General features: G+C 47.7%; 9 protein-coding genes across 9 annotated transcripts; 3 read left to right on the top strand and 6 right to left on the bottom strand.

Moving 5' to 3' along the window:
• Positions 1-42: 42 nt before the first annotated feature.
• Positions 43-1,913, top strand: I302_102647 (uncharacterized protein; the record flags this gene model as incomplete). The annotated part of the gene is made up of 8 exons (XM_019188016.1): positions 43-323; positions 430-599; positions 660-701; positions 764-1,047; positions 1,145-1,285; positions 1,384-1,522; positions 1,586-1,622; positions 1,706-1,913. 8 exons carry the CDS (start codon positions 43-45, stop codon positions 1,911-1,913), a joined length of 1,302 nt encoding a protein of 433 aa, XP_019050894.1.
• A 373-nt stretch (positions 1,914-2,286) lies between these two features.
• I302_102646 (uncharacterized protein) lies at positions 2,287-3,755 on the bottom strand (the record flags this gene model as incomplete). Its single annotated transcript, XM_019188015.1, has 2 exons — positions 2,287-2,688; positions 2,787-3,755. 2 exons carry the CDS (start codon positions 3,753-3,755, stop codon positions 2,287-2,289), a joined length of 1,371 nt encoding a protein of 456 aa, XP_019050893.1.
• Positions 3,756-5,048: 1,293 nt separating this feature from the next.
• On the bottom strand, positions 5,049-7,503 carry I302_102645 (uncharacterized protein; the record flags this gene model as incomplete). Its single annotated transcript, XM_019188014.2, has 6 exons — positions 5,049-5,096; positions 5,180-5,243; positions 5,342-5,691; positions 5,842-6,256; positions 6,334-6,436; positions 6,666-7,503. The coding sequence occupies 6 exons, from the start codon at positions 7,501-7,503 to the stop codon at positions 5,049-5,051; spliced, it is 1,818 nt and encodes a 605-aa protein (XP_019050892.2).
• A 611-nt stretch (positions 7,504-8,114) lies between these two features.
• Positions 8,115-10,959, bottom strand: I302_102644 (uncharacterized protein; the record flags this gene model as incomplete). The annotated part of the gene is made up of 18 exons (XM_065869526.1): positions 8,115-8,340; positions 8,408-8,429; positions 8,494-8,544; positions 8,601-8,639; positions 8,699-8,758; positions 8,831-8,921; positions 9,035-9,311; positions 9,392-9,458; positions 9,515-9,521; positions 9,615-9,710; positions 9,765-9,844; positions 9,899-10,034; positions 10,098-10,169; positions 10,235-10,249; positions 10,326-10,363; positions 10,448-10,553; positions 10,630-10,800; positions 10,867-10,959. The coding sequence occupies 18 exons, from the start codon at positions 10,957-10,959 to the stop codon at positions 8,115-8,117; spliced, it is 1,647 nt and encodes a 548-aa protein (XP_065725598.1).
• A 1,082-nt stretch (positions 10,960-12,041) lies between these two features.
• Positions 12,042-14,368, top strand: I302_102643 (uncharacterized protein; the record flags this gene model as incomplete). The annotated part of the gene is made up of 5 exons (XM_019188012.1): positions 12,042-12,259; positions 12,369-12,516; positions 12,642-12,730; positions 12,894-12,970; positions 13,059-14,368. The coding sequence occupies 5 exons, from the start codon at positions 12,042-12,044 to the stop codon at positions 14,366-14,368; spliced, it is 1,842 nt and encodes a 613-aa protein (XP_019050890.1).
• A 377-nt stretch (positions 14,369-14,745) lies between these two features.
• Positions 14,746-16,330, bottom strand: I302_102642 (NADH-cytochrome b5 reductase 1; the record flags this gene model as incomplete). The annotated part of the gene is made up of 7 exons (XM_019188011.1): positions 14,746-14,821; positions 14,984-15,147; positions 15,268-15,472; positions 15,566-15,660; positions 15,764-15,920; positions 16,028-16,115; positions 16,222-16,330. The coding sequence occupies 7 exons, from the start codon at positions 16,328-16,330 to the stop codon at positions 14,746-14,748; spliced, it is 894 nt and encodes a 297-aa protein (XP_019050889.1).
• A 597-nt stretch (positions 16,331-16,927) lies between these two features.
• Positions 16,928-19,197, top strand: I302_102641 (uncharacterized protein; the record flags this gene model as incomplete). The annotated part of the gene is made up of 6 exons (XM_019188010.1): positions 16,928-17,448; positions 17,562-18,245; positions 18,329-18,539; positions 18,662-18,833; positions 18,928-18,986; positions 19,075-19,197. The coding sequence occupies 6 exons, from the start codon at positions 16,928-16,930 to the stop codon at positions 19,195-19,197; spliced, it is 1,770 nt and encodes a 589-aa protein (XP_019050888.1).
• A 484-nt stretch (positions 19,198-19,681) lies between these two features.
• On the bottom strand, positions 19,682-20,158 carry I302_102640 (uncharacterized protein; the record flags this gene model as incomplete). The annotated part of the gene is made up of 1 exon (XM_019188009.1): positions 19,682-20,158. One exon carries the CDS (start codon positions 20,156-20,158, stop codon positions 19,682-19,684), a length of 477 nt encoding a protein of 158 aa, XP_019050887.1.
• Positions 20,159-23,404: 3,246 nt separating this feature from the next.
• Positions 23,405-24,127, bottom strand: I302_102639 (uncharacterized protein; the record flags this gene model as incomplete). The annotated part of the gene is made up of 1 exon (XM_019188007.1): positions 23,405-24,127. The coding sequence occupies one exon, from the start codon at positions 24,125-24,127 to the stop codon at positions 23,405-23,407; it is 723 nt and encodes a 240-aa protein (XP_019050885.1).
• Positions 24,128-25,500: the final 1,373 nt, after the last annotated feature.

Raw genomic sequence — 25,500 nt, 5'->3', positions numbered from 1 at the left:
ATACTCTTACAACGATCACAACATATCGGCGCGTAAATCACCATGGCCCCACCACCGCCCGCCCCAGACCTAAGCTCCTACCCAAAGACTACTCCTCCCTCCGTCCTATTGGTCATCATAGATATCCACCCATTATCATGGTCACTCCTCGCTTCACCTCCACCCTTACCTTCCGTTCCAGATCAACCAGCCATAGATAAAGCTCATGCTTCGCCTATGACGCTACCAGACTTCGTCACTATACTGATGGTATTTCTGAATGCTCATTTGGCGAGCAGATGGGGTAATGAGGTGGTAGTTTACGGTGCGAGTGCGGGGAGAGCGTGAGTGTATACTCTGTTTTAAACATTTTGAACCGTACTTTGCCAGACCACCGTACATCAGTCAATGGCTGACCCCGGTAACTTTGTATCGATTGTACTATCATAGGAAATTGCTGTACCCGCCACCATCGAACGCAGTTGCAGGACCATCGAAACCACGTCCAAACACCTACCTCCCCTTCCAACTTTTAGATAGTAGGATAGAACAGGGTCTGAAAGAGATGGCAGCAGAGGAGCAAGACAGGCTGGCAAATGGAGATGTCAATTCACTGAACCGTAGGTCTGCTCAATTGCAAGTTGTAGCTACTCAAGCTGAGAACCATCATTGTTACATAGAACCACCAGCGATGGTATCCGCTCTGACCAAAGCTTTATGTTGTGAGCTGAATGTTCACCTACATATCTGTCGAGTTCACCATCAGCTGATGTTCATATGAAAGTCATCAACCGAATCAATCCCCATACATCAGCTTCAGCAGCCTTGGTAGACCCGACAGCCGCTCCTGATCCCTCAGCACCAAGTTCGACGGGTCCCGATAGACCCGAAACCAGGATATTAGTCATAAACGCCACGCCGGGGGAGAACGTATCCACCTCGTCTTCATCGTTGGATCCATCTCAAACGAATGGAGAGGTCGATGGGAATGTGCAGAAAGCAAGTGGAGGTCAGATGAGAGGAGGTTATGTGGGGTTGATGAATTGCGTGTTTGCTGCTCAGAAAGCTGTACGTGCGATCCCATCATTGAGGGACACTTTAAACATTGGGGATCAACCAGAGCAGAAAAGCTGATCTGATTGGCATATGTTTGGTGGACATGTAGAAAGTCCCTATAGACGTTCTCTCCCTTCCTCCACCAAGTATAGATGCCTCGCCGCCCATCTTCTTACAGCAGGCTGCACATTTGACGGAAGGTATCTATTGGCAGTGGAATGGTCGAGGGGGTTTGTTACAATATCTACATGTGAGTTTGCCGTTCGTCAATCCCAGTATACAATCTTAGTATTGTGCACTGTTGCCATGAGCATAGCTAACCCTTGTGTGTCTATATTGTATTACCAGGCATTATACCTCCCACCACCATCTCTCCGCCATCACCCATTTGCAGTCCCCCCTCAAGACGCAGTAGGTTTCCGAGCAGTATGTTTCTGTCATCATAAGACTCTAGACGTAGGTTTCGTATGTAGTGTCTGTCTGAGTAGTGAGTTTATCCTTTTCATTACAAGGCAAAGCGAAATCCTGTTCGCTGACGATGGGTGCTTAGTCTTCTGCGAGCCCAGACCCGTCTGTCTGATGTGCAAGTGAGTGATAGCTCCCACCCTACCATTATTTACATACGTCAGTCGAGCGACCTCGAGCTTTATGCTGATCGTTTTGCACACAGAACTCGATTCCCTATCAAATCCATCCCCACGCTCAAATCCCTCGCATCGTACATCGAACCTATACCTGTACCTGATACCGTCCCTCCACCGCCTATACCGAAGAATTCCAAATCCCAGAACAATGAGAACAACAAGAAAGATAGGAATAAGAGTGTGGTGAATGGTAATTCTGGGGGAGGACGAGGTGAACCTATTGAAATCGACTAATTTATGTATCTCTCGTTGTATGAATCTAGTATCCAACATCACCAATAGGACTCACATCGACTATGTCCATACTGCGTACAATGTCACGCGACAGCTCTCATTGTTGCTGCAGTCTGATTGCTCGCGGATCATGAGGTTGGATATGTAGGCACAGGAAGTGATTGCTTGTGCGTTGGGAAACCGCTTTGCCACATTCGCTGAGGCTGAGCAAATATGATGATCCTGCGGGCGGGTCGGCAGCGATTAATGTACAGCACCGATCAGGATGACCCAACATATGACCCTGCTCACACTGTGAGACTTATACATGCTTATCCTCCCGCAACAACACTAATGCCCCGCCCGTCTGAAGATGTGGCTGTACATCGTCAGATCAAGGGGCAAGGGAAGGTCGCCTGCCGGACCTTGGCGTCGTCCTCTCTTTAGGCGTACTGGGCAGACTCGCCTTGTAAGCGTTCATCAGCGTTGACATCGAATTTCGTGCCTCTCGGACGGCGGCCTTGATGACCACATCTCTGGCAGATTGAATCAATGCCCGTCCATAAGCATGGTCCACATCTAATGTGATAGCCTTCTCTAGTTCATGTTTCGTTTCGTGCTGAGATTGAGACTGCCATCCATCTCTTAAGGGGATATACAAGTATTCGTCGTCCTGCTGGTCTATTTGATCGGCTGGAATCCTCGCTACGAGTGTATCCCTCTGGTCTTCATGCAGATACCCTCTCACCTTGCTATCTGGGTTGGTCCGACTGTCCGCAAAGATCGAACGATGTCTCTGCGAGATAACCCCCACCGACATGGTAAGTTGAGGGTCAGCACCTGTGCTTACTGAACTCGAGTGCCATTGTTACTCTCACTCTCGACGTAACTCACCGAGTTGGAGTAGTACGATTTGTATCCATTTCCAGCTGCGATAGCAGGGAGAGGAGTATTACTATCAAGCTTGTACGTTTCTCTGAATTTGATGAACCGCGTTTGGAGCTGCCTCGACACACTCTTCCTGACTGCATGCACGCTCTCTGGTGTTAAGAGGTCATCGTCGACTTTGTTTCCTACATCTCTCGACACACAGCTGTTCACAGCATCCACGAACCCGCTTCTCGAGGTCCATAGCCTGTCCGCGGCCCGTCGACCAAGTAAGAGGATCTCCGTCAGATCGTCCCGCTCTGATCTGGGGTTGACGGTTGCAGTGGAACGGGTATAAATCACCTTGATTTGTCTAGGTCCAATCATCGTGTTATAATATCGTTTCATCGCACGTTCCGCCGAGCGAAGGCTCCTCGCTTTTTCTTCACAGGTCGCAGCGGGGTTATCTTCCTCGAGCGCGCTCGTTACTCTATCTTCGACATGCCCTCTAACCTTGTACCAGTATGACGATGCATCGAGGATCGAATCGTGTTCAGCCTTCACTTGGCACTTGACGTACGTGTCTTTGAAGAACCCCGTCGATCCATTTTCAAAATTGGACGGAACTTTGATCTGCACTCTGTGATGTCTCGAATTGGCGCCCTTGGACCTCGAGTGTGTCTTTGCGTGTCCGCTCTTGCTCTTGCTCTTGGCTGATCCATCAGTGATCATTAGCTGGTTCATCTTGAAGACGGTATCGTCCAAAGCATCACCCGTCGAAGATTCAACTTCATCCTTCTCTGGTACCTCCTCTACAGTAAATTCCTGCGATACATATATCCGGGGCTTCTGTCCGGACCAGGCCGCCTTCTCCGGCACTACCGGAGGCGGTTTGGGAGGTGAATACCCAGGTATCGAGCCTCTTCTGCCGCCGTCTGCAGGTAAGTAACGTTCGCGTGATGGGCCGTATAGCGACGGTTCAGGATAATATTCCATTGGGGTCATCGGTTGATATCGCGGAGAATAAGGCGACGTCGAGTTTGAGATGGTAGGGTTGGCGCCGAGCCACGCATTCGTACAGGATGAATGTGTACAGGACTGCATCCCATACGCGCAAGGTACTCCAGTGCGTGGTGATTGATAGCTCATAACGAAGGCCAAGTCGCCGCTTCGAGGTACTATATCCAATGTGGGGTGTACAGTATTTCGCCACTTGGAATAAGGCGAGGAAGTACAGTAGACAGTGGGATGTTATCCGCCTCCGACCCAGATTCGGACTGAATGAGCAATAGTAAATCAAATATCAAAACTGGATGGAGAAGACCACGCACAATTTTCCGTTCTTTCCACACTCATATATAGCACTTCGTACTGTCACAAGCATATCCGATCAGGTCGGATGCCAAACGAAAGTGTGCGATCGATCCTTTGAGCCTCGCTCCACCCCACCCAAGATGGTTCTGGCATGCTATAGATATCTCACGCATTCGGGGGAGCCACAGCCTTTTGTCGTGCTCAAAGGTTGTCTACCCCCTTGTCAATCCTCCCTTTCAGATAGTGGTGTTGTATCTGCACTACACAGTAGGTATATAAGACCCTCGTAAAGGAGGCTGTCGGGCAATGTTGTGCTTGTTGGTATACACCTCAATGATGCCCGTCGATCGAATCGTCCGGATTGAATACCTCTTTATGATCATTGACTTCGCCAGTCATAGAGAAGTCGTGTGGTCTTGAAAGACAGTAGTACATTGAATGACTGCGCATCACCGAGTCCTTCTGATCAGACTCATCAGGACTTCCAGCAGATCAATCACCGACGGAAGTCGATTGGGTCAGTATCTCAAGTACTTGCTCATGACTTGCCGGTCTCCTAAAATCGCGAAGCCCTATTGTCCAGAGGGTCCTCCACAGCGAACAGATCCGTGGTACTTTTCAAAAAGTCACTCATCGGAAATTGAATGATCCCAAGATCCAGGCTTTCTTTTCGATATATACAAATGTCAGTCGCATACACATGTAGCCAGTAGATCAAGTTCGACTATGTTCATGCAATGCAAATAAAATTTAACAGACATCAAAGCACCAAGACTGAACTCTTCCAACTTTGTGTTAGTTTTGTTGAGGGCAAGGTCCGCCATTCCTCCGACTTCTCGCATGTTGTCCGCCAGAGAGATGAACACCCGGACCTGTTGTCGAAGCCTGTAAATCGTTACTCCCAGGCTTGATACTGCAGTTGGTGTTCAAGCCCCAAACATCCTTCGCGACCGATAGGGTGCCCATATCTGAAGATCATTTTGGTATTTCGAGGACTGGCGGATCGACCCATCTGACGGTGTCCTGGGGTTGTGATGATGGCATCAGCGATAGGTCTTTTGGTCTCTCTTACTTATGTTTTTCTCTCGAAAATAGAGTCCACTTACCCATGCCCAATATCCTTTCCCAGGCTTGTCAGGCCAATCATGACACCTAACTTTATTTGGTGGTCTACAATACAAAACACATTAGAAGTCAATCATCATTCCCTCGGTAACGAGTCATTCTCCCGGCTTAGTTTAAATGAGGGTGGTGATCGCAGCACTCACTCATCAATCCAATCGATCTCCTCCCTAGCTCCATTCCCTGGACCAGGCGTCGGCCACTCCACCCAACCCCTCAACATCGCATCCTCCTTCCCGTACGTGGCGTGCACACCGGGTATCACTTGTACTCTGCCGAAACCGTATTTCCAGAAATCCCAAGATATGAAACTGGATTCCGAAGCTTGACATTCCCAGAACTGTTCTGTGCGTGGCTTGGCTCGTCGGAATCGGACGTTGTAGGGCGGGTAGAATGGTTGTGGGTTGAGGACGGTTATGCCGTTCCAGCCTGCGAAGACTTGGAAGGGGAGCATGCGTTCGTATCGCTTGAGTGTCTGAGGGGATGATGGGAAGAGCTGTGCAGGTTCAAATGGGTATTAGCCCATCAGTAGGCATGACGATGAACATGTATATAGAGAGGATCATTTCACTGGGATGTGAGATTGAGTCATAATCACGCCATGCCCATCATGGCAGTGAGACCATTGCTTGATCCACAAACTCACCTTCTGCGGCAGATCCTTATCCTCCTCTTTAACAGGGAACGGCGTATACAAATCCCCGGACATGTCCCTCCCAACCCAACCATCATAGAACCATTTCCCCGCGTGATCCCACCCACACGTCATATCCGCATCCTGCTTGAAATGCTGATGCATCAATTCCAGGAAATGCGTCGCCGACAGATAAACATCATTGTAATATACGATCCCCGTCCATGGGTGTCCGTCGGGAGATAAACCAGAAGGCAAGGTATCGTAGAAAGGTTGCATCCCTTCGTTCCTCATCTTGGCGAGCTGCTCGATACGGTGGATCTGCTCCCAGTCGAATTTGGGCGCGAAGGTCTTGATGTTGATGTTTTCGGGGGGTACACCGATGTTTAGGAGGTGGGCTCGCATGGCGTGGGAGATGATTTCTCCGCTGGGCGGGTAAAGCGTACATTAGCAGAGAAGAGGGACGGAGGGGGATGGTATAGTTTCGATATTTAGTCTACTCACCTTCCATCAGCAGAATCACCCTCGATTAACGAGAATACCAAAGACTCCGGACCGAGGAAATCAGCCAGTACCGTCCAGGTAGCGAACCAGTCGGCGAGCATTCCTGAATATTATGCAGCGCTGTCAGCTCCGATCCATCGTGAGAGCTCTAGCTTTGGTCCGATGTCATATCCCCAAGACAGAGGTAGAGAAGACAGAGCCTCCGAGTTATCGGTGGATTCTGGATGTTTTCCTGCTTCCGAGTTCGAGTACAGTATTGATATCCTCTTGGCAATCATATCAAGCTTCAAATAACCAATGAAAGTAGACCTCAACAAAAAACACGAACTCACCTGCCACCTGCCTACAAACAGTAACCAAGAACCACCTCCTATCACTAACCAACCTCCATTCCCCACTCCCTTCATCCCATTCCTCCCTGAGATGCCTAAACCTACTAACCAAATCATCATTCAAAAAAGGCGGGAAAATCGGAGCCGTCAATTCGTGCTCCCGTGGAATCACCTGATACTTCTCCTTCACCTCTCTCAATAATGGGTGGAGGAATTGCCATGCCTCCTCCAACGTGGGGAGGGGGCCGGTCGTATACTTCTCGGGGCTTGATCCACTAATTACTCTTCTGGATTTACCTGGGTGGTTCACTCGAGTGGAATTAGAATTGGTGCGAGAGGTAGAAGGTAGACGGGGTTTGGAGATGTAGTTCTGGGGATGTTCCTCATCGTTGTGTATATATTCCCTCTGATCCTGCTCCGAGGTCAGCCTTGGTAATGAGTCCTCTTCGGGATCCGAATATAGATCATCATCCAATAGTAGAGTTTTACTTCTATTAGGGGGAGATTTGGGCTTTGGCGGTGGAATCAGTCCAAATTTATTTTGGATCTTTCGTATATTCACTCCAGGGGATGTACCCCTCCGTTCGGAGTAGCTCGAAGCGTCCCATAGACCTTCTTCGATTCCTCCGTCTTTACCTACTTGCGAGAGGAATATCAAGCCCACGACGAATGATAGGAAGAGGAGGACTTTGAGGAGTGATCTGGGGATTTTCAGCGGGAACGAGGAGGAGGGGGTGAATTTGGAGGTGGTCGAGGGTGTACGTATGTGGGGTGAACGGGAGGAGGAGGAGAAGGTGGGTAGGATTGTGAGAGGGCGTTTGGAGGTGTCGGATGGCATTTTGACGGAGAGGAGAGGAGAGGTAATGGCGCCAGGCGGGATAATGATGCTTGGGGGTCAATGCTGAACTAGTCCTAGTCCCTCCCTTGAGATTCCACTAGACAGGGTGTTGACTCTTGAGGGGATCCCTCTGCCGATGTGATTGTTGTTGACCGTGGTCAGTCCGAGGACGACGCGATACACCGTGGTCTGTTTTTGTATCTACGGTTGGGTTTCCCTTTGCCCTCTGAAGAGGAGATATCTACTTGAGTCGACAATTGAGATCGATTAGGATGACACCACGAGTAGTCGCTGACAAGGTTACGGGGCTGTGCTGAATTCTCATATGTATGTTGCTGAAAATCATATCCATATCTCATCCATCTGTGTGGTTGTGAGGTGTCCCATCCCATCCCATCCGACCACCAACTCCGCAGATGGAAATAACTCGCACAGTACAGTAGTTACGTGCACAGTGCTAGTCTGATCAGGCACCAAAAGATCACGTGGATGGTAAGTGAAACGAGATCACTCTACACACATACATACATATACATGGTGATTTATACATACAGCATCCAAAATACCTCTCACCCAAACCCATAATTATCACGATAACCACCTGTTCACTCCTAATTCCTCAATCCACTCCATCTCAATCCACCAAAACCCACCCCTACCAAAATCACCAGAACCACTGTCATCCACTTAATCACCTTCTTCCTCCTCAGCTTATTCTCCTCTCCCTCCACTGAGACAGGTCGAGAGTAACTAACACCCGTACATAGGAGTACCTTGAACAGGGTCATTCGGAGTTTGGTCAAGGGAGGGTATCGCAGTGACATCAATGGTTCAAAGCTGTTTGGCGAGTCAGTCATGACCCATGATAATCGGTTGACAGGACATTCATATTAGAGTGACTTACAAGTATGGTACTTCCAATACAGCTTTGGGTTAAATCGACATATCAGCCATCACTCCACCTACCTATGACATGAGGTGATTACTCACCCTTGTGATGCGTAAATGTATCGAACCCTTCTTTACCATGATATGCTCCCCCTATATCGTTTTGACTCTTAGCATATCATACTTGAACTGTTAAGACGATTACTTACATCCACTTGCGCCGACACCGCCAAAAGGTAGATTTCGAGCTATGATCCAGCTCAGCTTGCTTTCTTACGTCGATATATTTTCGAAGAGGCTGACTTACCGTACGTGGCAAATGCAAAATCGTTCCATGTAGCCGAACCGCTCCAAGTCTGCTCGACCACTATACTCACGCAGGATTATCAACATATTTCAGAAATGGGTAGCGGACAAGGCAGAACAAGACCCTACTCACCCTTCTTGAACACTGATCTCTTCCCTGAGCAGACGTACAATGCCAACGGATGGGGTCGGGCATTGATATACTGTATCGCAGCGTCGACGTCCTGATCGTTTCGACCAAATTAGAACTTTATTCTCACATCTCTGCGCTCTTCATTATTGGGGCGAATCTGACTGCTACACCCAGTTGCAATCTAGGACAATGATGCCAACTCACATCAACAGGTATGATAGCCATGACAGGCCCAAACACCTCATCCTGGACGAGCCCCCCACTCTCTCCTTCAGCGTTCAAACTGGTCTTCACCAAGCTTATCCCAATTCTTCTACTGTCCTTGTCGATCTCCCCTCGATGAGCTAGTTTCCCTTCCTGTTCCGCTTTATCAATATAGCTTATCATGCGGTCGAAATCGCCTGTGTTTCGCATGGAGGATGATTGCGGTGTATGGAGGAACGACCATGGTGAGGGAGAGGGTGGGAATAGCTGATCGACGCTGGGATGGAAGGTATTAGTCTTGGAACATTCACTATGCACAGTAATTGACATGTATATTTCATTCTGGAGACAACTCACGTATCTTTACATGCTTTGATGAATTCATCTACCTTATCTTTGACCACCAACACATAATCAGGAGCAACTGATGCATTTTGTGAGCCTCTATGCCGTTGGGTCAGTGGTAGCGGTACTACTCACTGCATATCTGCAATAGTACTGTAAATCAGCATGTGCACAGTCGAACATCATTAAGGCTTGTCCGGCTTGATGGTAAAGGTCTTAGATAGGACACACTCACCTGCCCAGCAGCCATCTGCTTGATCGTGAACATCCTCCTAGCAGCGATCTTCATATTCGCGCAAGAGGAAACTACCACAGGGCTTTTCCCACCGAGCTAAGTCGAAATGTCAGCTTGGACCGTGCGGAGGCTCGGATTCAGGCAGCTCACTTCAAGGGTAGTAGGAGTCAAAGTCTTGGCAGCTGCTGCAGCTACTATCTTTCCCACGTTGCCGGAGCCGGTATATAAGACTGTGATGTCCATATCAGCTTTTGGTCGATTTTCAGTTGACTCCGTATATTTACTATGCCCCCATGGTTTCTCGAGTAGTCTGGTAGATTCCTCCACTGCTCCAAGTACTACCGCATACCCTTCCGGATCAAGGTATCGGGGTAAAAGCTCAGCAAGGAGGGCTGAAGAGGAGGGGGCGTGTTCGGATACCTACACCGGCAGTATGATCAGCTACCATGATTCATGGACCTACAACGTAGACACCGTACCCACCTTGAGAACCGCTGGACAACCAGCCGCTATGGCTCCTACCAGTGGAGACAGGGTGAGCTGCCAGGGGAAGTTCTTACGGAAGGATGTCGTCGAATTAGCGTCGAATCCGCATCAAGATCATGAGTCAAAAGACATACCCAGGCTGAGATGATCTGAATACGTTTCGAATATATCATCGTCAGCAGGCCATCTGACCTTTACTGAAAAGGTGTCAGGAAGCATACACACCAATGCAACCCCTTTAGGTTGTTTCTTGATTCTCGGTCCTAGCAAAACGTCAATTCGTCAATCATCATCATCTTTCTCTCTAGGAAGTTATACAAAGGAAGGGAGAAAGAGATATCGCTCACTCATAAATTTGAAAGAAAACATAGCATCCCACAACCTACTCTCATCTTTCATCCAACCTTTCACCCTCTTCCTCGCCAAATTAATCTCATTGAGGATCGGCCATAGCTAGAAATGTACATCACATTAGATGGCTGATGCCTTCCTGAAGGGTATTGAAGAGGGAGTGTGTGTGTGGACTTACATCACCCGAACTAACGTCGAACGCCCCTTTACCTAAATCCCTATATACCGCTTCCTGAATCCTCCTCTCATTATCCTGTATGAGGTATCCCAGCTGTTTGAGATTGTAGAGCCTGTATGCCAGGCTGTGTGTCGCGTGGGAGTCGAATCGGGCGTTGAGTCTTGTGTATATCTGAGTGGGGTCAGCTTGGACTGGCCAGTGAAGAATCGAAAGGGGAGTGGGGAAACATAAGCTGACCTTTTCAATCTCGTCCATCGGAGTCGGGGTGTACTCTGGTATGGTGAGATTGCTGTGGTTGTGTGGTAGGGGGGAAGACTCTATATTGTTCATGATGGTTGATCAGGATCCCAGGGTGTAGTCAAGGTAGCAGAAGGACAGTGAGTATACGGAAGGTATAGAAGGTATAAGATGATGATGATGATGATGATAGTGGAGATGGAGAAGAGAAGTACGACATTGATTGCTTTGGCATTCAGTACAGTTATGCATGTTATCCGCAATAACCGGGCATACGGGGAAGGAGGAGGTCTGTGCGAGTGGGGTGGAGGTGGAGGTGGTCCACTTCGATTATCCATATACTCTTCGCGTACTAACCCTAGCATAGTACCAATTCACACAGGCAGCTTCCCCATCCTCTATTCTGGCTCAGGCTTGACCCAAAGAGAGCAACCCAATCGACCTGGGAGACATGCATGCTACAAGAAAACACTTCGCTACATATGTGTAATGCATGGACCAGCAAACCATTTACGACGATTCCGTCGGATCCGTTACAGTGATGCCGCATCACTACAGAACTCGGTGATAAGTCAAATCCCCTCGGTGAGCGAACCCTGTCGGGAGACGACGATCTGCGAGACCCTCTGACCCCAATCCAAAGGTACTCTATCCAACCTCCACGACAACTCTCTAACCTTCACATAGCCGCACAATACACAGTACAAGATATCCTTCCTTTTATTCATATACCTGGACAAAGGAGGTGAGGACAGAGGGGATGAGATCATAAAGGATTTGTACGAGGGGGAAGGGCGAATTGATTATACCACGTATGTGCAAGAGGAAGGTTGAAAGGTTCCAACTGTTTTGAAGATGCTACGAACTGGTACGATCGACAAGATGAGCTGCGATTTACAACATCTCGACTTATCGATGGATCAGTTGAGTCGAACTACAGTATCTCGTAAAGCGAATTCAACCATCGGAAAGTGACTAGACGTCATCCTCATCCTGCTATACCTCTACTTGACCAAAGTCCCTCGTTTACCTATACCTAAAGGCTATATACCTCCCGCCAATCCAAGAAACAAGGTCTCGAGTGTAGATAGCCTGTCACCTTTTGCCTGGACCTACCGCAAGGAGCCAAGCGAGATATCGTGTTCCACGTCGTTGAGATGTTACTTCCTCAAGCAATGAGGTCAAATGATCCTCCTATTAAAGCCTTCGCCCAAAAGTCCAATGGACGTGCAGCCCCTTGGGTAGCACGAAGTAGACGGACAACGATCGACCCGTTATGGGTCATTTTCCTCCTAACTCTCCTCGGCGGAGTGAAAGGCCAAACTACCAATGCGACGTGCTTCTCGACCAACGAGAACAAGTGGATGTTCAATAATGCAGGTGAATCGCCATGGTACGTCTATTGGCTTCTCTTCATGTACCATATACACAGGAGGAGTGATAGGTAACTGTACTACAGGGAGCAAACGATGTTCAGCGCTGATCCTAAGTCATAACTATAGCGCCGTATGGTCCAAGGTCCAATCCCTCTGTATACCCCAAACGTCATATATCAATGTCCCCCCGCTACTAGACCAAAGTTATTCGTATAACCTGCCGAATGGGGGGAGCTCAGGGTGTCAATGTAATACTGTGTCGTATTCTCTCATGGTAAGTTGGGTCTGTAACACCGAATCCTGTCCATTTGCAGCATCAAATACACCTTGTCTTTGTAGGAGTAATTGAAGCCATAAGCTGGGGGATGCGGAATGACTGATCATTTGCTGTACGACTAGTCCGCCTGCGCATTATGTCAATATCCCTCCGCATCTCTGCCTTCCGAGCAAGACTGGTCGGGTAACTGTCGAAATTATGCCAACGACGGGTAAGTGGACGTTCTCTTGAGTTTCGTCGTTTACTTCGCTTTGCTTTACCTTGTTCCATCCACTGGGAGGATCGCAGGGAACTACTGCACAAGGGATTCATGATCACATCATATACGTATACGAGTACACTATTGATTTCCGGCAACTCATCTCTCTACATAGTCTCGGCTTCGACACATCCGTGCTGTCTATCCCGGCGTTCGCATACCATCAATGGTCAGGATCAACTTTCGATCAAGGTGAGTGATAGTCTCTTCTCCGACTTATCAGTTCAAGCGCAATTGACTGACTTCGAAAGTCCTTCACCCCTATACTGCACTGTACTAGACCAAGCCAAATCGTCCACCGCCACTGGCCCTCCAGCTCAATCGTACACTACCACCCTATCCCGTACTTTCCCTTCGTCCACCTTATCCTCATCCTCAAATACATCCAACACCTCCTCCCCCTCCACTTCATCCCCGGACGCAGAGAAGCAAGGGGACGAGAAGTCAGTCTCATGGGGTCCTATCCTAGGTGGTGCGGCTGGTGGTCTAGTTCTTCTTGTTGTCCTTATCCTCCTAATCAGATGGTTCGTTACGCGTAACAACCCCAAGCCGAAATCGAAATTGAAGAACGACCGTATACCCTATCCATACGGTGGGAAAGAGGGTGGTGGGTATGACCAAGACGACTCGTTCCTTGAGATGCTCAATTCCACTAAACCCAGATCCAGATCTATGTCTATCTCAAGGCCCAAATCCTTAAAGAAAGAGAGGAAGGGTAAAGCCACACAGGGAGAGGCGAGAGAGGAGATGTTGAAAAGACGAACTGCAGAACTAATGTCCGATCCTTCCTCATTCGCTCATCCTCGTACAGCACCCTTACCATTCACCCCTCTCTCTCAACAACCTGCCGACCCACCAACTCCCAAAATTCCGTTGAAGGCTAAAAACAGGTCTATAAGATTCACGACGGACTCCACCCACCTCCAAAGGCCAGACTCAACCTCCTCTTCTGTAATAGAACGACCTCAGGAGAAGGTATTGATACCTCCAAGACAGCGATACAGCGTCGCATTCTCTGACTCCTCTTCGGAGAGTGGCGGTATACTAAGTCCACAGGATTTCCACCAATCCGAGAGTGCTTTTAGATCTCGTTCCATCTCACCCCTTCCGCCTGCTCGGGTGGACCCCAGCTCAAATGTTGAGAGGAGAAGTATGGCAGGATCATTATCCATGGACTTTAGCTCTTCCCGTCCACTGGACCTGGACAGGGACATACACAAACCAGGACAAGAAAAAAGACCAGATAGCGAGGTCGCAACCCTTCCATCGCTGTACGAACCCGCCCCAGCTGCAAGGACGTACAGGCGGAGTGAAGCCCCGAGTCAGATCATTAGTCCCGAAAGTACCTACCCTATGACTGGCAGGACCTCGACGTCGAAATACCCTGAGAGTCAGTATAGTTATACGTTAGATGAATATCCACCGCAGGAGACGTTGTTGAGGAAATTGAATGAGCATAGGCGGATTAGTGGGACCACCTCACCGGACGGGACGATAGGAGCTGCGCTGGGGAGTGGCAAGAGGGGGAGTTATTGGAGGGAGAGTAGGTGGAGTGGGACTAGTGCGAGTTTGAGTACGGCTGGTAGATGAGATGTCCAGGAAGAGAGATGATCAAGTGTGTATTACTTACTATAATCGGTTGTACCGTCGTGATAGTATAACTTACCTAAATTAGTTGTATGACCATGGATTTGCTTAACATCGGAAGTATCAGTAATAGTATCCGTTAGACGAATAGGGGTACATCAGACCGCCAAACGGTGTAAGCATAATCAGAGTACAAATCCAGCGAGAGGTGGATATCCAGTGATTCGACGAGTAACGAAACACCTCCATATCTATATCTATATTCATTTTGATCTACCATCTTTACTATATTTCCCAATTCCCTTTCATGGTCGTTTTATCCTCCGTGCCCTTAAAAACACATTTTTTCTCCACCAAAACACCCCCTCTGAGGCTTGCGCTTAAAAGAGGAACACTTGATCTTCCAATTTCGAGACGGTCCTAGGAGCGGGATAACCCAGTTCTTTGAGGTGGCCTCTGAGCAATGAGAAGAAAGAGTAATCAGCAATCGTTATGTAGAATTCAAAGGGATGTGGAGAGGGCAAGAGAAACAAGCATGGAAGACGACGATGGGGTGGAATGATATGCAGGCCAAAAAAAAAAAAAAAAAAAAAAAAAAAAAAAACCCCGATAACCCACTTCATAGCATTCATCATAGGTGGTGGACCGCACATCAAGACCTTATGGCCCTCACCGTGGTTTGGTGAGCCGACTCCACCATGTGGCATGTGTTGCTCAATCATCTCCTTGGTGATGAAGCCTACGCCGCCGGTCCAGTTGGCAGGGGGTTTGTTGAGGACGTGCTGTGGTAGAGTATTAGGATTAGCATGACTATCACGGTGGAATAGGACATAGGGTTACGCGAAACATCCCCTTGACACTGAACGTCCCAGTGGGTTGGGTCAAAGGAAGAAATCTCTCACATAAAGTGTGAATCTACCACCCGACTTCTTCTCCAGATCCTCCAAATCCTTTCTCAACAAGATATCGTCCTCTTCAACATTGGCGTAGATCAACGATAATTTGGTCTTGTCGTTGGGGTTCTTCAGGGACGATTTGATGATTTGATACATTGGGGTTATACCTGTCCCACCTGAGATCATGAGCAATGCGGGGGCGAGGTGGGCACTGATATATCCAACAAGGAAAGTTAGTGTTCTACGATATGGAGTGACCGGATGTGGGAACGGACGCAATTTAAATATAACAAGAGGTACTAACGTGTAATGGAATTTCCCCTTGGGACCCTTGACTTTAACATCTTGTCCTATGGTCAAGAGCGAGAGATATCTTGAGATGTTACCTTTTTCGTAGGTCTGTAATAACCATGGTAACATTGGAGTAAAGTTAGCTATATCCCCTTCCCAAAATTTTTCAATGAGAAATTAAGTTATGTCAAGAACATGACGGACAGCTCACCTTGACAACCAAGTCGAAATGACCTTTATCATCGTCCAACGTAGTAGGCGTGTAAGACCTGACTACCTGTTTTCCATCAATCTCAGCAGCTACGGAGATGTGTTGTCCGACTGGTAGACCGAGAGAGTCCGTGGCTCTGGGAAGAGCGAACTTGTAGCTGTATAGGTGGCATACAACGGGCAGGGTCAGCTTCCATATGCAATATCAAGGAATAGTAATATGTCATTATTCTTGAGCATAGAGAAGAGACGAGGAATCACTCACAGAGCAGTATTATGGGAAAGATGATCTTTAGCGACCAGTTTGAAACTTCTCCATTCCACTGGATCGAGCACTTTTCTGTTTTTGCTGCCTACAATCAAGTTTCTGCATCAGCCATAGCCCCTATACCCTTCGCACACCCCTGATCACTAGTGGTACATAGCTTGTGATATCGGTGAAGCAGAAGAAGAACCTACCACTGTTGATGAGATAAGAGATGGCGAGGATCAAGATCAACAACGCTGTACCTGCTGGTTGGGCGTATGGTTGGTACTTTTGGGCGAGAGCTTCGAAATCGACGGCCATGTTGGTGTGATGTCCTGCTTCTTTTGCAGCTCTAGGGATAGTGATGAAGAGGACAAACAGATGATCAAACTGTCACTACAAGCAATCTAATCTCTAACAGAGTACAGTAGTGTGCACATTGCAGCAAGAATGGGAAAACTCGGATATCTGATATATCTGATTATGAGGATGAGACGATACGATCTTGTTGGGGAAAGGAAAGCATGCGCCTCGTGTCATTGGTTATATCCCACGTTATCAGGCTCATAGAACACCCAGACTACCCGATGAGCCTGATATGTTGTCTCGATTCGAAGGAATGTCTCAGTCATTTCGGATTTCGGATTAGTGCGAACATGACTTCGTGTTACAGTCCTTTCCCTTTGTCATTGAGCATCCTTTGGAATCATCTTGACATCCTTTGAACGGCACATACCCTTGTAAGCCCCATCTCACAACAAAAGAGAAATCGCGATTGAGCAGAGGATATTCAACTTTCTACAAGAACAGCAAAGGGGTATCTCATGGGATCAATCAACTTGCATCACAAGCCGATCTAGATGATCTTATCTAATCCGATGAACCGGTCCGGTGTATACGAGTGAAACGCACGAAAAAATGTTGATAAAACCCCCCGAGGGTCTCTCTCATCGATTCCGAAAGATAACAAGATCCATTCGAACTCTTACCAGACGTCTATTGGGACCATCAAAACCTACAACTTTGGATCTTCCTGGACCGAGCTCATCTCTAACTTTATCATCGACGATAGGCAGTAAATCATATACCTATCGACCTGATTCCCTCTTCAACCGCCTTACTATCCCTCACGCATTATATCCGTTCTTACTGGTATGGATTGGATGCTTCATCATACTGGTCCGACAACAGTATTACACACCCAATACACCAGAGATTATCAGCTGTAATGCTGCGCCGTGGGATAATTGGCCGCCTGATATCTGTGGAATCAACGGAGGGAACTGTAAGAATGATTTAGAGAGTATAGATACCAAGTCATTCAGATGTCTGGGAGGATGTGCGAATAGTAAGCTTGGGAATCCGAGGTATGTGGGGAGCGAGAAGGTGGATGGGCGGGCGTTGGTGATTGGCGGAGGTAATGATGAGGGGACTTATCGGTGAGTTTGACTTATAATCCTACAAGCATTCCTTGTTCCCCTTCTTCCATTCGGTTTACTTACCATGATTCTGGTTTGTTGTGGATACGGACTGATTTGATACCTAATCTCAGAGCCGACTCATGGTTATGTCCCTCCGCCCTCCACTCCTCCCTGATCTCACCAACCCTAGGCGGCTGCATCAACTTTCATGCCCTCCCCTATCCCGCCGGACACTCAAACTACAAATCCTCTTTCTCCAACAACATCAAATCGACCGCTTTCCAACCCTCCTATCCAGGTGCCTACAGAATATCTTCCTACGGCTCATCAGCCGGTTGTCTAGACCTGCACTACATCGTAACAGGGTTTAACGCCTTCTGTCTCCTCTTCACCACCCTCCTACTAAAACCGCCCCAAAGTCTACTATTTATCATCCTCCTAGTCGGCGGGTACTTCCACCTAACAATATTTGCTGATCCGCCCTCCATACCGCCAAATTGGGAGACAATCTTTGCTGGCCTTCCTCCAATCCTACTGGCGGGGTACTGGTTCTGGAAGTTATCCTTCAAACGGACCCTCGCGGGCTTCAGAGAATTACCGTTGGAGGTGGGCATATGGCAAGGGGCAGGGTACTGGTTGGGCGTGGAAAGTTCTACGATATTTGGGAAATTGCCGATCACGAGGTTGGGGTACGACGCGCTCGATCCTGCGGGTGTGATCTCGCTGGTGTGTATCATTGTGGTGGCTGTTATTGTGGTGTTGATACAGGCATGGGAGATGAGGAAGTATGGGTTGTTGAGGTATTATCTCATAAGGTGGGTGTACAGTATCTTCTCTCCCTGCCGGACGCTTCCGGAGAGCAATCTTTCCTTCGACGCTGACTGCTCCCTCCCTGCAGATACATTCCCCTGATTCCGTTGCTCATCATCCTGGCGTTCATCCCCAACTACTCCCTTCGTCTACACCACTACCTATTCGCCATAATCGCTATACCGGTGCTATCGCTACCTAACAGAATATCACTCTTTGGTCAAGCATTCGCACTGGGCTTGTTCTTGGATGGAACAGGCAGATGGGGATGGGATGGGCTGATCCAACTTACAGGGTCTGTGAGTATATCCTCAACTCTATTTCTTCACTCTCCTTCATGTCGAGATGATATCCAACATAATGATATCCCATACAGATGACATACCAAGAGGATCGAGCTGATACTGTTGATCTCGTATAGCTTGTGGGAGATGCCAACACGGGAAGTCTCATACCTTCATTCTGGTCCAACCTCACTACAGCCACTACGATCCATTTTGATCCTATATATGCAATTGAGAAAGTATACAACGTCACTGGGTTCTCAGTTTTAGTGGATGATATTCAAAATTCCGGTGACTATACCACTGCATGTGAGTACACCAGATCAGTTTACCCGATCCACCACATATACACAACTATACAGTACACCCGTGTGCGAGAGGCATCTCGCTAATCTTCGTCCAGCTATCGATATGACTACTCTCAATCTAACGGAGGGGATGGATCATTATCTCCGAATAGCTGTGAGTTCAATGCCGTCGAGAGCGGGTGACTAAGTAACATGATCTTCATGGTGCCCTAACGCTGATATGGCTCTCTGGATGATATCAGTACATCGCCAATGGCACTTCCCTAGACTTCACGGATCCAGTCGTATGGTATGCTAATCAATCCTGGTCAGAACTTTGGAGTGGGAATTCGGATGGTGCTGGAAATGCTTCTATGGGTTTGTAATTTAACTGTATCTTATAGATTTCTTGTAATACAGTATTATAGTGTAGTGTAAAACGTATCAAATGCGTGGGGCAGTTCTGAGAGCAAGGAGAATAATGGTTGTATCTCACGGACGATAAATTATCTAAAGGTACTCTTCTTGATAGGAGATGTGGATATGCATTTACAAGTTAGAGGTATAAGTCACAGACAAGTGCAGCGAATAATACTATGCATGCATTGTAACATTGCCATTGAGTTGAATGTACATCCAGAAGCGGTGTATCGACAGCCCTAGAAAAGTATAGAACACACTGCCTCCCGAACAAAGGTGGGAAAGACATACGAACACCTCCAAAGCGCTTTATACATTAATTGCACCGTGCTGGTCCTCTCGCTAGATATACTAAGACGAGGATTCCTGGCTAGTTGCCAGACGATTAATCGCGATCAACTCCTCGTCAGTGGTATGTAGACCATGTGTCATTCTTTCTCTGATGTCGTCTCAGGCCGAGTTGAACGGACCCATCGTGTCATCACCCTTAAGAGCCGTTCGATTGCCCGGGTCCGTGTGTCTTTCCGGACACTTGGCGTTGTTTTCATCCAAGCATACTCGTTGACGGAAGGGTTTGAATATCCTTGACCAATCACCTGCCTCGTTCACGAGGGATTCTGCCCGATGAGCGCACTGGCGGTACTGCTTGTTGAGCTCTTGTTCGAGATTGGTAATCCCCTGGGAGCCGGTGAAAGTGTCCTTGTGTCTTAGCATCTGCAGCATCCCCAGTTCTTTGGCTGTGTTAAACAATCTCTTGAATTTCTCTTCTTTTCTTGTCAGGATGAAATTTTCTCCGTGATTATAAGATTCCCTGCCGCATGCAGGAAGGATAGAATATCCCAGCTTCCCAAGACCTGAGTTCACACTGTCATCGTTGATGGAGGTCACCGAGGTGTCGTGGTAGACTTCGTGTGTACGTATATTCATCGTGTAAAAGAGTGTAATGAGTTCGGTGAAGCGGTAGCCTATGATCGTCACCCTGTACAATTGATGCTTTGTATTGTTTGGGTAATGAGCGATCGAGATTGTATAGTATGGATGACAGTTCGGTTTGTGGGGAATGCGCTAAGTATCATGATTTTGGAAAGGCGCAGGTGCAGAGGTATATCCAGCGTCAGTACTTGGTGTACAGAAGACACGATGAAATATCATTGTCAGTCAGAAAGGAAAAGGTATTGCTTGATGACCAGTCTGTCGTATCGACTCTCCGTTCCAGCCAGTCAAGTCCTCCTTCCAGAACAACAAATGTCGGTTGATATACTCAAGAGAAGCATACCTTCGCTATACGGATTGCACACCTGCTGGCGCTCTGTAATGTCATTTGTACATTGGCCTTCGCTCTATTGCAAAAGATGGTCTCGACTCCGGTTGAATCGCTTCTGATTCACCTGCAGACCCTCCATTCAGAAGTGACCAATTGGTCAAACGATTTGACTCGCATTGCCAATACTATATGTGCTGATATAGATAGATTGGCAACCTTTTCGAATCCTCCTCGACGCGTGATAAAGGGATTTCAGTATGATACACGTTTGGATCAGTGGTCGCATTCGAAGACCACTGTATCCTTGAGCGGGGAGAAGGGCTGTGCAGAACCTGGAGCTTCTCATTGTTTAAAGGAACTTTGGTGAATATTGTCAGTTTAGCGATTATGGCGAAGCGATTTCAGCTAGAAAAAGTTATACAAAGAGGTTACGCTCCGTGCGAGATCATATAAAGGGCTTTCGCCACCTTGCCCTGCGAATGGTCATCAGCCCATAACTTAGAGTAGTGATCTCGCCCGATACAGCATGCCTCCGAATCAGCGATACGATCCCCGAGGGGATCATGATTTTAACGCATACCGATACACTGATAATTCTTACTGCCCAGGTAGTCCACCGACTTATGGATACCATACTGATGCATCCCCAAGCTCTACCTTTTCACCCAGAAGACCTTCGCTTCAACCAGCCCAATATCCATATTCTGTTGGACCGACCAGCGGGTATGTTGGAGCATATTCTTACGACGATAAATATAATGATCAAACCCATGAACAGCCATTTACTTTACCGAAAATGTCGCAGCGAACGATCGAAGACAAACACCCACCAACCAAGGCAACGGTGTCGCAAACTGGAGTGGTGTTATACTCATTGACTCGGGAAAAAAGCCTATCGAGCGATTAACGTGATATCATCGCATTTCAGTCACGCAGACCAACCTTCCGACCGAAGCTAGTCGGTTCAGAATACTTCAACCCAGGAACTCAAAGGTAAGTGCCTCTGGATACTCGTCTAATAGCTGGAACGTCTTTTGGAGATCGATTACCCGGCGATTGATGAGCGATTGTCCGCACGTAGGGAAGACCTCGATTGTGTTCAGACCCCGAAACCGATCCCAGAAGCTGCATCGCTCCCGATGCCCATGCGGGTCATTTCGCGCACGAGCTCAAGCTGACTATCAGAGGCCATCATCTCGATGGAACTGATCAATCTCTCATCGTACCCATCAAAGCAGGCGGTCTCTCGACATCTCAGGCCTATTTTGAGGATGAGATTGATGCTGCCGTAGACTACTATCTGCGGGGATTTTGCGGACAAGACTTGAAGGACCTGATGCGCGGAAACCGGTGATCGAAGATTTCAGAAGGGACGCTCGAGCCAAAGAAAGACCTCGCGAAGTACAGCAGACGGTAGACCGTCGGCTTGATATGCCAATCAGTGAGGGTGAGGCTGGAATATCTGTCGCCACTCCCACTCAATATTAAGTGGTGACAGCTATGCTAGATGAGTGATTTGCTCTTCCATTGCTTGAGGAGGAGTAAAAGAACACTTCCCTGTAGTTAGCGCGGAGCCCTTGCTCAGTAAATGATTGATATGAAATTTCTGTGTTGACAAAAAAACGTATAATCGATAAACGCCCTAGTTATTTACAGTACAAGCAGGGAGATACGCTGGGTCCTTATGCGTTTCTCAGCCTCCAATCCTGCTTAGATGTGTCAAGCAAATCTGCGTTCGGTCACTTCTGAAACGATTTAAATCAGTTTGCTGTACTGATAATCATGATCGGTGCCATCCAGGGCCCGCAGGTGAAGCAACCACTCAATTGTTGCATCTTGAAGGTATCGTGCTTTGAAACAAATAACGCCGTTGCTTTGTTTTAACGGCTGGATGCACACGCATATGCCCAAAAGGCGCACAATCCTTCCGCAACGCTGTACGCCTCACTGTTTGCCTCGGAATTCATCTAAATTATAGAGAACTGAGGTGTCCTTACTTACTCAGCGTGTACGTGCAACGGAAAGACCATAAGCAGTGGGCACGCTCTGAATGATCAGAAAGGACAAGATTCAATCCGCTGATGGAATGGGTCGAGCGATGCACTCCGAATGAGATACGAAGTCGAAGTACGATGTAGCGAGCAACGCAACGAAATTGGCGAGAGTACACATGAGAAAAAATCTAGAAGTCTCGATCTCAGACGCCACAATTGATATCTTGTACAACAAGTCCTCTCACTTTCCAACTAGTCGTCCGAGCAAACTCATACTCGCTTCAAAGGTCTCCTCGTTCCGCGTCTTAGCATCCTGGGACATGTCTTGCGGATTCCCCTTTGTTGAAGCCATAGTTTTGTATTTGTGGGTTGTCACAGCTGGATCCGGATTGAATCCACTTATATACTAGTAGCGACACAGACAACAATGTCTAACCATGACAAGAAGTCGAAATGGCCGAAATGAAAAATTGCACAGCTCTTTTTCTGACCAAATATGACCTGGTGATCCGGCTATCTGGTCCATCTCGTCCATCTTTTATTAGTTCACAGGGACGTTGGCAATGAATGAAGCTCAAAAGAGATCATGCTGATTGGGCAGACCGCAGGGGATCATTGTAATCAACATAACTTCTGCTTTCAATCCTAGGCCGAGATAGACTACTCGATTGCTGCACGTACAAGCTAAGTGCTTTTCTTGATCTATAAATTGCCGTCTCGTGCACGCGATGATAATCATTTCGGGGCACAGTATTCACACTTCAGATGAAACGGGGAACTGGCATTGAGCAATATCAACAATTGTGTAAAGGTGGTACAATAATGTCGCGGGGCTTTTAACTCCTGCAATGAAGAAAGCTCGTGATAATTATCCCCACATCAAGCATTTCTAACATATCGTGATTGCCTGGACAATCAAGCAAGGCTTGAGAACAAAGAGGGATGAGAAGCCCTGAACCCAGTCAGTTCCACCTTTTCCGCCTTCGTCATGGGCTGGTTTCGTGTCATCCTTTCTCTGACGAGCTCCCAGATGGAGTCGAGCACTTCCAGAGGCGTATTTCCGGTGTGATCCGTTTCGGTGCCAGGTCTGTGCAAATGGCACGAGGGTGTTGGGACAGCCCGAGACTCTCTTGAACATTTGGTACGGTACCATCTGGCTGCATGATTACCACAGGGGTGTCTGGAGTCATTGATCAAGGATTCTGCATGATGAGCACAAGCGTGGAATTGACTATCAATCCTCGCTTTGAGGGTGTCAACATCTTGAGAACCACCAGTATCCAGGTCGTCTCTTTGATACTTGTACATGTACAGCTCGCCCAGGTCTGTAGCTGTTTTCAGGTAATCCTTAAAGGCTCTTTCGCTGTCCAAGTAAATCCTGGCTTCGTGGAGATGGTAAAGATGATTGATTCGGGGAGGATCAACTTTGGAAGTTAAGGGTCGGACATCAGAGCTGGCCCTACCAGTTGTGGCGACGTAGTTTACCGTTGTATCGTAAGTAATTGGGTGTATGATGTCGAGAGTGTGCAGGCCTTGAACTCTTGCTTGATAAAAGCCTCTGCTTTGAGCGCGAGCCAAGAAATGGTTATACCCAGCAACTCCAGGATCTCCTCGGAGCTGTTCAGCCAGTTCTTCCATCTGGAGCCGTGTTTGTGAAGGTGAAAGCAGGATATTGAGAGAAATTCGAATTGCTAAAGAGGTGGGAGTTGACGAAGGGGTATGATGTCAGAAAATGAAAGACAACATGAGTAGACAGACAAGAGCAGGTTAGTATAGTTGAGATCGGGCTATTTATATACAAGCAAAGCACTGACATGGGGCATTTTTGACACTTAGAGCTATAATCAGAGTCCTCGACGAGAAGACATAGCTCAAACATATTCCTAGAAGGCGCCGCGCCCAAACAAAGGAGAAATCCTTTGCTCGTCAGCCAAGTCTTAGCGATGTGAGAATGACGCATTTCAACCATCAGAGAAGCAGTAACCACGTCGAAGGCTGTTAGATATCCGTTGTGATTCTTGAGTGAGTCGAACGCCGAAGGATGAGAATCCAGTTTGTGACGCAGAAGGACATGGGATCGAAAGCTGTGCAGAGCTGTACCTGATTATCATATCGACCTAGACTAGACGACCAGCTCTGCTGCCGACTTGAAGGACGATCCAGGCCTGAGGGTGTGCACCAAAGAGAAGGTCATCGCTTGTAAGGATGGTGCCATTAGAAGTATCGCAATCATTCTGTTGGGATATGTCAGGGTGCTACACCGACTTAGAATATGAAACCCTACTACCCATGCAAGTGGTGCCATAAGGCTTATAGAACAGGAGTGGCATAGACCAGCTAAGTCGGTATATCTAAAAATACTGAGTTCATGAGACTAAACTAAGTTTGACGGGGAAAGCTACAGTATTCTGTATGTGAAGCCGATACTCTTATATGACTTTCGAGCGCAAGTCAAACTATGTCAACGATGCGTAAGGTAGGATCTCCCTTGGCCTTTCATCCTGCATTTTCACCCGAATTGTCATCACCTCGGGAAACTTTTAGGATGCGGACGTTCGATACGTACCCTGACCGAGGAATTTACTAAACTGACATCCGAAACCCCGTTTTTTGCTAGGATGACATTGATGATATTTATTTACTAGAATGACACTGGTCTTACTAGAATGACATTCTCTCAAAACGTCAATTGTCAGTCGTTTGCCGCAGCTTGCAAGTAATACATAGAGCTACAAGCTGCCTTGGTCCCCGTCAAACTCTATCTCAAGCCTCGAGCCTGGGTAGAAAATTGTCTAGCTGGCCGCAGGGACACAGGTTGGCAGGATCCGCAGCCATATCTGCTTTACTCTCCTGACTTCCTCCACAAAAGAGTCGCTTGATTGGGGGTCAGAGGGGGAAGGAATGAGGGCTGTCGTCCCAGCTGATTCACAAGCATCAGCCTGCTGTACACAAAGGCAATTATACCAGACAAAGGCATCGTCAGATGGAAAAACAGGTGTTGACTCGCTGTC

Source organism: Kwoniella bestiolae, chromosome 1 (genome assembly GCF_000512585.2).
Source record: "Kwoniella bestiolae CBS 10118 chromosome 1, complete sequence".
Lineage (NCBI taxonomy): Eukaryota > Fungi > Basidiomycota > Tremellomycetes > Tremellales > Cryptococcaceae > Kwoniella > Kwoniella bestiolae.
This window is presented reverse-complemented; position numbering and strand designations above follow the sequence as displayed.